This window comes from Mesitornis unicolor, unplaced genomic scaffold (assembly GCF_000695765.1).
Source record: "Mesitornis unicolor isolate BGI_N332 unplaced genomic scaffold, ASM69576v1 scaffold36509, whole genome shotgun sequence".
Classification (NCBI taxonomy): Eukaryota; Metazoa; Chordata; class Aves; order Mesitornithiformes; family Mesitornithidae; genus Mesitornis; species Mesitornis unicolor.
The window spans coordinates 1-12511 of record NW_010209937.1 but is presented as its reverse complement, the minus strand read 5'-3'; the positions used below and the strand labels follow the sequence as shown (position 1 = coordinate 12511).

The following is a 12511-nucleotide window of genomic DNA, read 5'->3' as shown; positions in this document are numbered from 1 at the left end:
CTTTTCCAACCGAGTGATTCTGTGATTCTATACTGGAAAAGAGACTGGAATATGTTGTGGATTCTCTATCACTGGAAATTTTTGAGAATGGCCCAACAAACCCCTCTCAGGAGTGAGGCAGTACAGCTGATTCACCTTAGGGCACGAGAAGAACTACGTTGCCTCCTCTTTTTCTACAGTTGCTATCTGGACTTCACAATATTCTTGGGAGTGTTTTTAAAAGACCAGAACAAAGTATTTTTCTACAGCTGAAAGACCAACATGGATGGGCTAGATTTGCTTTTTTTCCTCTATGAAATCTGAATTCTAAAGCAGAAGAAAATGTGAACTTAATATTTGGAAACAGTGCTAGCCTGGCAGCCTTATGAACTACTGACCAGCTATTCTTTCCAGAGCAAGTACAGCAGTGTTTCCCCCACACCTGTGCACTGCCTAAGGCAGCACTATTCTCTGAATTAATGCTTTTTCCAACCTAGTTTTAGGTGACCCACATAAGGAGACTTTAGAAAAAAATGCCTTTTTTTTGAAACAGTATCAAGTCATTTACAGGCAGTGTGCTGACTACACTTACTGATTTAATCGAAGTGCTTTGACGGCTCTGCTTTCTGGAAACCCCATTTCTGTAAGCTGTCGCAGAGCTATCTCATCCACTCTGTCTTCCTCATCCTCATCCAGCATGGCTACAAATACAAAAATGAAAAAACGTTCAGATTGACTTTGAGCTAAAAAAAACAAAAATAACCTCTCAATGGAATGGCACATGTCAAGTTCAAACCCTGGTGGCAAAATTTAACCCAAATTTAATTTGCCACACACAGCTCAGATAGTTTCTTCCAGGACAAAGACTCTGTCCAGATGTATTCAAGATCTCAAATAAAAGACAGCTAACTCTCACATCACCAAGGTATTTCCACACAAGTAAATATATAGGAGACTCAGTGAAGATATATTTTTCATTTAACTAGAAATTAAGTTTGATCTGGTCCCAGCAGATCTCAAGGGCAAGCATTCTGCACAAACAGAATCAACAGCTACACTTTCTCCTCATTTTAACAACTCCTTTTGTGTATTCAACTGTTCTTTACCACCCCCTTCAAGTGCAACTCATAAGGTTTTTCAATTTTTTCCACTACTGGTGATTTTATTTTTAAATGGAACTTCTCATCCATCCCAAAGGGACTTCATAAATTCACAAGTTTTATACAGCTATATCCACAAGGTGAAATCTTTGCCACAAAGTTTGCAGTAGCTTTGCTATTACATCAAGGTCTGCGCTTCACTCTGTGAGCCCAGTCTTCTGCTATGGAAGCAGACAAGTTCCCAGGGTTGAGTTAGCATCTATAAAGAGACATTCATACCATTTGCCTTCTTAAATAGTTCAACTGCGTCTGGGTTCAGTGCTAGCAATTTCTGTGCAACTTCTATAAGAGACACCAAGATCTTCCGGAGCTCTGTCTGGAACTGCAAGAAAGGAAACTGTCAAAACATTTAGACAAAGTTACCAGACATCATTAAATCTTAATATATCTATTGTTAGTACCTCAGCAGTAGTCTGTCCCCCTGTAGAGGAGGTTTCTTTATTAGGGCTTTATTTTCATTATTTAGTTTCTCAAGAAGCACTGGGCCTTTCCTGTGAAGTGCTACATGTAAGTAAAAGCTACTGGGCAGAAAGGTCCTTTTATTTCTACCACAGCTTTCCACCCAGCACCACCACAAGAGACGCAGTGGTCAAGAGAAGTCATTGCTTCACAGAAACACTTTGACTCCCACCTTGCAGAGGTGCTGTAAGAAGACAGTTGCAGTAGCTCTGTACCAGTGCTACTTGCTTCTGCGAACCAGCGAGCCTTCCTGGTCTACTATTTGCTTTCTAGCAATCTAAATTTGAATAACATAGACCAAAGTTATTTTCTCAACTGAAGCATCACATATGCCTTTCAGCTGGACATTCGTTTTTTCAAATGCTGTGCTCAGTAAGTCATGTTGGCCATTAAACAGCTTAAATGCCAACTGTCCCCTTTAGGTTACTAGGGGACGCTGACAGCATGAAATAAGCAGGCAGATTTGCTGCTTCATACAGAAGGGTAGAAGTAGTCCCCACACCGCTGAAAACATAGTTAGAAGCACTACAGATCATCAGCATTCAATTACTGAAGTCAAAATTTGACCGATTTCTCTTTTCAAAACCATGGAAAAGAAAGAAAACACTTCAAGGGCCTGAACAATTTAAGACTGAAGAAACAAATCCCCCTAACTTCACATTTGCCTGATCTTGAATAAGTTTACTGAGGCTTTCCCGTGGACAAATAAAATATTCAAAATCATAAGTCAAAAAAGAGTGTTTTATTGTCAGTAAACATTATATACACCTGAACTTCTCTTATAGAGAAAAGAGAATCCCATTCATACGTAAAAGATTACACAAGAGCCTATTTGGATGTTAGAGTGCAAGTTAAAGTCAAGTGTAATACTTACATCTCTCATGTTGTGATGGGCCACAGTGCGATCCACATTGCGAGAGGGCAGATTCGCAGTTGCTTTCAGAATAGCATCCTTATCAGGAGCCTTCTGCTCTTGTTTCCTCTGAGGGATAGGAAACATGATCAGGTTCCACAACCCATTATCCACAGAACAGAGAGCACAGCATAGCTGAGAACAGTTCCATATTCTTCACCAAGGCATCAAGCAGTGCTCTGTAACTCACAACTAAGAGAAACAGCAGTCTAGCAATAACAACAAACAGCACCAGTATGACTTTGCAATTATAGAGCAAAACTGGACCTGTTGGGTTGCCCCACTTTCAGTACTTGTATCTATTTCTGTTTTCTAAACACGCAGGGAAATTCCAGCATAAAAAGAAGTGATGTGTCAAACATGGAGAGAACTCAGAGGCCTCAGTGCCCAGGACTGCACTCCATATGGTCTGCTCATAGTGTACTCTTCAAACCCATGGTTTGTCGAGACACATACCAATAACGTGAACAGACTAACACTTAACTGCTGGAAGTGCTTCTGTGCTTGCAAGTATTGTGCAGAGATAGATGGTGCCTTCTTTTCAGTACATGCTTATAGTCCAGCACAAAACATAGCAGGGTAAAAATTATAAATATTTCTCAGTCTTATAACTGATGCTCTTAGTGACATTCTGCACAGCAAGACCAGACTGGAGAGAGAGACAGATACCAATGCCTACAGGAAGGGACACAGAGACAGACACCGATACTTACAGGAAGCAAGAAGAAACGAAGCTGTGCAAGGACAAAGAGACCTGGGAATTCACAATGTCAAGCACAAGCATGGCTCCAAGTGTTTATGTGATAAGATCAACTGCAGTAGCGCTTGTGCATAAGCATAATCCTGGGCATCACTGACCCTCAGTAACAATTACATTCCAATAAAATAAAATTTAAAAAAATAGCAGGGAACCAACACTTTGGCCCTAGAGACGTGGTTAGAAGGTTACAACACACACAGATAAAGACAGAAGACAGCCTGACAGCAAATCAACATATTTCTATTGTTTTTTTCATACAAAGACACTTGCTGAACTTTATGTATACAGTTACTAGATATTTGTTCAAAGAGCAAGTCTATGCCACCTTCACAGAGTGTATCTGCATGTCTTATTCCAAGGCAGATGTTCTCACAAAGTTAAAAATGGAAAGTCAGCTTCCTCAAAGGTTGGAAGAAATATGAAGTAATTTCCCTAGAATTTAATTGGCAGCATTTGGCTCTACAAGCAAAAAGAGCACACCACAGTAATCCTTCTACAGCTCATTAATAAAGCAGTTAATCAAAACAGCCAAGTCAAGAAGTCTTTCAAACTCACCTTCTCCTCTGCTGACACATCTGCCATTTTAGGGACCGGAGGTGGTGCACGCTTCTTTACCAAAAGCAAGACATCTAGAAAGAGAATGATACTGAAATACATCAGAAAGTAAGGTAAATCAGTTCTCGTAAGATACATCACAAATTCAATTTTTCCTGGAGATGAATCTTGTATTAATTCCACTGTAGCATCAGACCTTTTTCACACCTGGAAACAGGTATGACTTTACATGATCCCCCTCAGTGTTACCAATTCCTTAGTGCACAGTGAATTCAAAACATGGTCCATAATTAGTTACGCTTTCACTGATACTGGGTTCTTCACCTCACACACCACCATTAAAGAAAGGGTATTACAGGTCCAGTTGTCTTGTACATTAATAGTACAGCAACTGGCCCATGATAATAAGAGAGCATCAACACTTCCAGTATTTGCACTGAGAAGGAAGCAGCAGACACAGGCCATGGATGGTTTTTGGTCTGAGCTGGGGCCTTACAACTGCAGCAAGGCCAAGCTTCAACAAGAACTTGCAGTATCGGGCTGAAACTGTGTGTGTGTGAACGGCAGCAGAGCTATTCATGGTCCACAGCATGAATGCGCCACTGGTAGCCCACCAGCAGAAGGGCAAAAAGGGCTTCAGTCTCAGCTATCCCACAGGACCTGCACAAGCTTGCTTTGGGCTTTTAACATTAACTCTTTCCCCTTACACGGCACCCTTTTTCTAGGGATCACATGATGTCTTGCAGGTTTCTAGCACCTCAGTTACTACCACACACATTCTAAGGGTGGAAAGATGCAGATGCACTGATTAGAGCCCAAAACACACCTGTGCAGCACCCGCAGTCCTTCAGCCAGATACAGCCTCAAACACAGCTTTTAGCTCATTGCATTAAGCAGGTAAAAAGCAAACAAAGCCTGTTTCACACAACAAGCTTCCTTGGTCTGGCTCAGCACATAACAGCCAAGACCAACAGCTGGTGAAGGCTGTTATCCCTCATTTGTCCAGCTGATCAGGACTTGAAAGGATCCACATGCGACTCTTGGCTGGCCTGTGCAGTCAGCCAGTGGCAATCAGCTGTTGGCTGTGATCTTGTCTTCTTGACAAGCCAGGCACATGAAAGGTAGAGCACATTGCAGGGGGAAAGGGAGTGAAGAGGGATTCACAAGACAGCTTACTATGACTGCACGGTTAATACTGCTTGGCTGCTGCAAACTGTAATTCAAAACTCTTCAGGACCTGGCGCCTTGCTTAGAAATAATACACCAGCAATCAGCAAAAAAAAAAACCAAAACCATGTCTCTCGTCTTTGCTTAAGCTGGCACTTCTCAGCTCTGTTCAGCTATAAAGGTGATAGGTGACACTGCCTTGGGAGAGACACCAAACCTCTCGTGTTCATGGCAGCAGCTCTCCAGCCTGTGTGAACTCAGGCAAAAAAACAGGAACTCCATTCCTGCCGAGTTTCTGGTTCAGACAATATTTCAGTCTACAGCAGTCCTGCTTCACTCACTTTCTGCACCGGTGCCCTTTATCTCCAGAAGGGGCCATTAGCTTAAGCTGTCTAGAAAAAACTGACTCCAGCTCTCTGCTTTAGATCTTACTTTGTTTCACATTAATCCTTTAAACCTTTAAAGCTCAGGAGCAAATATGTACCTCACATAGACTATTGTAGTCAGCGATACTCGAGCGTGATGGATTCTGACCTATGTTTGCAGAGGACAGAATGTGATCTGAGCTGCAGACACTCAGATACACGTCAGCAACCATGCTTCTGCTTGACCTACAGATTTCAAGAAACCCGCAAAAGCACTGGGTTGTCAGTTTTGGAATACTCAGCCATGGTAAGTATTTTTGAATTATAGACTCTGCCCTGGAGATTTAAACAAATTCCTTTAAAAGGAGACAAATATAGTATGTTTAACTTATCAACTTAATGAACACTGCTAATTCCTTTTCAGCTCTTAATGGGAAAAAATGAAGAGAAGCAAACTGCTCCAGGTGCTTTCACTGGGGCAGGGGGAGGAGGCAGAAAGTCTTTCTCTCCTCTTCCTTTTCTGTGACATTATTACCTTCCTACATCAAACCAGAGAGATGTTAAAGAGGTTACTGCTTGGAACTCGCCAAATAATTGAACACAATCTCAAGTTTCCAGGCTGGCAGGATTAAAAAACAGACAATCTTACCTCTGTCCTGAATGTTTTCCTCCAACACTGTTTTTGTGTCTGTCAGCACCTTCTCAGAAGTCGCATGTATCAACTTATGATGTGTCACGATTTTTGGATCCTCCAAGCTCCCAGGTAAACACTGCAGGAGATAATACACAGTGAAGATCAGAAGACAGAATGAAGTCTAGTGCATGAATCACTGCATCTTGCACTTAAGATTCCCCACATACAAACTGTGCCACCATTTACTACCTTCTTAATAGCTTAAGTAACAGTGCAATGCTAGAGGCCAGTGCACAGAATGTATTTTATTAAAGATACTGAGGCTTGAGTTGTGCTGTAATGGTACGGACTGTGGTAGGTTTCTACCTGCATATCCAGGCTCCTGGCTGGGAAGAATAATAAACAAAAGGAAGGATTTTACCCATCCTTCCTGAACACTGTTAAATTAATAGCTATATTTAAGTTCCAACTGATTATGATGCTCGAAAAATCTTCCCCAAGCAGCCAAAGACCTAACATTACAGCCCAATTGCCTCAAAGAGCCCTTCAAGGGCACCAGCCTATGCAAGTGGATTTGTGCTTTCACAGTACATCTCTATCACCTAATTTCAAGTGCTTGGTCCTATACTCAGGCCTACAGAGACTTGGAGCAAAGCAAAGATGCTCCAGGACCCGCAGCTATGTTATTTCTGCAACAGTTTGCTAAGGTCACTCACACTTAATCAAAAGTCTGAGGGCAGCAATTTGTACCATGAACTAAGAACACAAATCTACAGAGCACTCAGTGTTTTAAAGGAAGGGAAGGCTAGAGTAATGCAGCATGTTTCTCATTTGTAACTAGCGTCAAAATAAATGAGAGACACTCTGCTTCATCTGATAATAATTATTTACACACACAGACTAAACAAGCAACTGTCAGCAGTGATTTTAGTATATTTGACCTTCAACTGGGAAGGAAACAGCAGTTTCTGGACCTTGTTTCAAGTTGAAATCAACAGATTTGGCTGCTGGAGCCCTACTCTGGGTTCCTGCTAAAAGTGCTACACAAACATTACATTCACAACTTTTCTTCTCAACCATAATCCACGCACAGATTTTTTCATATATGAATGTTTTGTTCAATTTCTTATTACAATTCATGCATGTCAATTAATTCGCTAGGAAATCAAGTTCAAATACCAAAAAAAGAGCACATGCACACACAGGCCTTGAACTGACTCATCTTCACACCAGAGTGGCTCCCAGATCCACAGCGATAAATTTCCAGGACATTACATCAGTGCATCTAGAGTCTTCTAACTTGTTGGAGTGGAAAAAGAAAACACAGCGGTTGCAATTCCAGAAAGGCAAAATTAAAAATAACAACCTACTGAAACCACAAGATTGATGTTGCTGTCCTCGCCACAGAACAGGACACTAAAGTGACCTCACCTGCTCTGCTCACCGAAAACAGCTTTTAATGACACTTCTTTCCATACACAGTTCTACCAGGCCAATTTTGCCACGTCTGCAGAAAAGCATCTTCACCCTTCACGTAACAGACATTTCCAGAAACCCCACTGAAGTCAGAGCTTCACTTTGATGCAGCATTTAGTCCTGTTCTTCACAACACACATCACCAGCCTCCTCCAAAGGAATCCTTTTAGTCCTGCATCACCTTTTCTGTTGTGACTGCAACCACTGGAAAACTCAGCTGCTTGCTCTTTTTCCAAACATAGCGCCTTTCTTTTCAACACGGATCTTCAGCTCCTCGTGTGAACTTCTGTACAGTACTAATGCCTCAATAAGATTGAAGCGAGAATGTTTCGAGTCCCACAGCAGCTTCTTACTAATCCTTCATCATATTAACTGCTGAACAAAAGCCAAAGAACGCATTAAAGCCTAGAAGCAGCTGGGAGCACCTCCTGTTATTGATCTGATTATCAAAATGCATCAGTGTACAGATCAGAGTACATCAGTGGAACACTTCCTCTCTGAGCAAACTCAAAATGTTACTGCTACAGATCCTGAGAGTCCAACCCCAAAAGGAAGAACTTGAAAATGGGAGCTGGGAGGTGCATTTTGGGGGCAGGATGGGATATTATCCATTTTTCCCCTAGCACATATAAAGAGGTTTGTGTGTGCGTGCAATCGTAACACTCACAAATAAGATGAAAGTGTAAGTGAAAAAAATTAAAGTTGCTGTTTTAAAAAAAAAAAAGTTCCCGGGACAGCGAATCTTACTTCCTCTTCCTCTAACCACTTTGTTAACAAATGTACAGCACAGTAAGGCGTATAGAAACAGCACACTGAGCAAAGAGACTGCTCAGTGAAGTACTCAGCTTATCTTAACATTCTAACATGCCCTGGAAATAAAAAGGCCACATCAACAGGTAACGCCTCTCCTAGCTCCCAAGAGTCCATCAGGAACTACCACCACTAAACATCAAATCTCACTGTGGAATGGTTCACAAGAACCACATATGCCCAAATAGTACTGTAGTATTAAATACAATGCTCTAAAGCAGTGTGACCAGCAGGGCCAGGGAGGTGATCATCCCCCTGTACTCGGCACTGGTGAGGCCACACCTCGAGTGCTGTGTTCAGTTCTGGGCCCCTCACTAGAAGAAGGATGTGGAGATTCTGGAGCGTGTTCAGAGAAGAGCCACAAGGATGGGGAGGGCTCTGGAGAACAAGCCTGATGAGGAGCGGCTGAGGGAACTGGGCTTGTTTAGCCTGGAGAAGAGAAGGCTGAGGGGAGACCTCATCACCACCTCCAACTGCCTCAAGGGAGCTTGTGGAGAGGTGGGTGCTGGGCTCTTCTCCCAGGTGATGGGGGACAGAACAAGGGGAAACGGCACCAAGCTGTGCCAAGGGAGGTTCAGGTTAGAGCTAAGGAGGAAGTTCTTTACTGAGAGGGTCGTCAGAAGCTGGAACAGGCTGCCCAGGGAGGTGGTGGAGTCACCATCCCTGGATGTATTTAAAGAGCGGGTAGACGAGGTACTTAGGGATATGGTTTAGGGGGTAGACAGGAGCGGTTGGACGTGATGATCTCAGAGGGCTTTTCCAACCGAGCCATTCTGTGATTCTGTGTGAAAACATCATCCTGCCCAGAGAGAGAAGAGCACTGCTAACGCACAGGGAGAGCGGCGAAGGGAAGAGGAAATCCCCGCGCAGGGCAGAGGAAGCATCTGCCACGCAAGTGAGAGGAAGCAAAATAATCAGGGTGCCTCTTGCTGCCCCAGGGCACCGTGGGGGCCAACGAGCACTGCTCCCCGGCAACCAGCACCTTAGCATGCCGGGGAAGATGAGCGTCTTGCATGTTTGCATACTAAAGAATTGTAAGGAGGGGATTTGCTGTTTCATCGTTTTGCTTCCAGCATAAATATTTGCATTCCTTTTGAACACAGGAGCTTACAGCAGGCACCTTGCCAGGCAGGTGAGAAAGGCGCCTTTCGCCTTTATTCACAGGTGCCTGAGCAACTGCTGAAACTGTAAGCCCGGGCAATGCCAAATGCTATTTGTGGAATTCTGAAAAACCACAAGGCTTTGTTTGTTTTTAAAACGAGAAAAAGCATTTTTACTTGCTTTTATTAACATAAACATTTGAAATTAGTACTGACACTCCCTACTACTAAGCTTGGGTGGCTTTAACCATTTGCACCCCTCAAAGTATCTGAAACATGCCCATGGGCATAAACCAACCTCATCTTTGCACTCTTGAGAACTAGCACCTTGCATCCCTGTCCCACAGTTTTAAGGTACGATAAGGAGTATCACTGAAGCAGCTTAAGAAAAAGGGGAACAGAAGTACAGAAGCATTGAAAGCTTGCCCTACACCACCAGGAAAATTGCAGTAGAGCTTCGGTGTGCGTACAGCCCACATCTGTGCGTCCCAAGTGCGCAACCACAATTTTTAGCAGTATTTTGGAAATGTTGCTGAGCCTCAGCAAGAAGCAACTGTCTCTCACAATTAGAGTATCGGAAGCAGGACAGCCCACAGCACCGCTGGCCGGTGCAGTGCTGTCCTTGGACTGCCAATGCTGGGCATAAAGATCATGGATCATAAAAATATTTAAATTAAGCTTGAGTTTCTGTGGTTAAATTGACCCTTTTCAATTCTGGTTCCGAAATGAACAGTTATCTTAAGGAAACCACAGGAGAGCTCAGGGTCTGCTCCCACTGAGGTGGTGGGGCCCTGTACAGGGACAAGCAACAGCTCCCAGAGAACACTTGGGTGGTGAAACCTGGGATAAAAAATAACAAGGGAGGGAAACAACTTATTATCAGGTATTTGTTCACAGACTGCATAGACAGCATTACTAATGGCAGCAGTTTCACAACAATCACCACTAAATAGTTACAAATCAGGAAATAAAACTAGTGGGAGATTTTTTTTTTCCCCTTTATCTGTAACAAAAATCCTCCAAACATAAAACATTCAAGGAAAAAAGAAAGACATCGAGAGTGACACTTCAGAGATCAGGGAGCATTTGAATGTCATGGAGGGAAAAGTGGCCACCTTCCTAATTCAAAGCCCTTACAAATATCTTCCACCCCTTCCTGAAAGAATGATTTCAAAGACTTTAGGGAACATAATAATCAGCATCTCACAAGAGATGGCTGCATAAATTATCTCAAGGTGCTATCAAGATTCATTGCAACATACCCATGATCACGAGCCACGATTTTTCCTCTTCTGCTTTTCCTCTCCATAAAACATTATCCCTAACGGTTATGTAAATCTACACCATTAGCACAAAGCAGCTGAGAGAATGAAATCAAACCTCGTGCCAAGTTATCAATTGTCTTCTGCCCTGGCTGGTGCTGCAACGCAAGCCTCCATGCAATTAAGCTTCCTGATAATTAAAGGCCTTTCAGTTCTGCACACATGCACGTAATCATTACCCCGCCCTGTTTTGGCAGTCCTTACACCACTCTTCTGCTTAATCACTCAGCTGCGCACTGAAGTGGACACGTGAGGAGCACCAGATTTCTTCCAGGAGCATAACAGTACGGGGCCCTCACACCCCCAGTTTCCCCTCAAGAAGTATCACACCTACCTCAGCAGAAGTAAACCCAACCGCAGCCCTTCTCATCCCCAAATGAAAAAGCATTTGCAAAGACTACAGGCTAAGAAAGCCAGCATGCGCTGCGACCTGTAGTTGCCACGGGTTCCAGTTGAAAGCAAACAACCAGAGGGCCCAAGGCACAGGGCACCGGGGCTGCTGGCCACGCTCACCCAGAAAATAAAACCTTTTACCCTTCAAACAGGTGTTAAGCAATTATGTATTACAGGTATGAGCTCCTATTGCAACTGTGCTTTATGAAAAAAAAGCCTTTGCAAGACTTTGAAGACAAAAACTGCTATTAAATGTGGTTTAGAGAAAGATGGGAGTAGAGGCTCTTGCTTCTGCCACTCAAAAAAGACACAGCTCTCAGCAAAGCTTTCGGCAGAAAACTCAGCAGGTTGCGACTCGAGCTGCGTTGGTTCCAGAACGACAGAGTTCAGGACAGCCCTGAGCAAGGGTCACAACCTCACACGCTGCTGTTGTCAATCATGGTTCTGCTTTAAAGTAACTCTGCCACAGTAGATCTTCAAAATTCAGTCCAATGGTTTTGAAACTACTGGTTTTAACACTTAACACTCACAAACGTAGCAGTGCTAATTAAGCACGAGTGTGAAGAGCTCATCTTTTCCAGCTCAGCTTCTACAGACTGTGCATTTTTACGCATCTTCTCCTCCAGACAGCAATTAGTAATTTACCCTTTGGACACATCCATTAAGACTTTACTGCAGAGAGAGCATCAGACAGGGCTGTTACCTCCCCACCAAATGTACCACCAGCTACCGAGCCAGCATAGGGTAAGGCTGTGCTAAGAGTTTTTCAAAAAAGGGAAGTTCTCCACAGTTACCACTTCCCTTGGGTGTTTGTTTTGGTTTGGGTTTTTTGTGTGGGTTGTTTGTTTGGTTTGGGTTTGGTTTTTTTTTTAATAGAAACAAGAACCAAACGAGGCTGTAATTTCTGAGGAGAAATTATCAGAAGCCAGTATGCCAGACTCCTGCAACACACAGCCACCAGACCATAAAGTGCACACAGGAGCTGGTGATCTCAAGAACACAAACCAAATTCTGCAACTAAAGGCTGCAAAGTAATTTCCCCCCAAATCCTACTTTTCCAACACACAAAACTCTTGAAACAGGCATTTTTCTTTCTGTATGAAAAAGCTTCACATAATTTGGGGGGTGCCAAACATAGAAAACCAGGAAACCACCACACGGAAACACTTCCTTACTTGAGCTACCTTTTTTTTGTTCTCCTCTTTCAATAAAAAAGGCGTTTATGCGGCGTTGGAAAAATCTGTTTTCTTCACTTGGGGACTTGCCTGCCCTTCTCCCTGGCCGGGATTTTCAGCCTCAGCCCCGAAAACAGCGCATATCGCAGAAAGTAGAAAGATTTTGGCGTTATCTCAGCTTCACACCCTGCCCGGACTCGTCGCTCCCTCCCAACGCACCCGAGAGTTTCCCGGGGACACAGA

The 12511-nt window shown here is 43.3% G+C and overlaps 1 protein-coding gene across 1 annotated transcript; it reads right to left on the bottom strand.

The window, feature by feature from the left end:
- Positions 1-571: 571 nt before the first annotated feature.
- On the bottom strand, positions 572-6128 carry LOC104547373 (ubiquitin-associated domain-containing protein 1-like; the record flags this gene model as incomplete). Its single annotated transcript, XM_010193027.1, has 5 exons — positions 572-680; positions 1359-1461; positions 2473-2580; positions 3827-3900; positions 6008-6128. Coding segments are annotated over 5 exons (515 nt in total), but the record flags the coding sequence as incomplete, so codon positions are not given.
- Positions 6129-12511: the final 6383 nt, after the last annotated feature.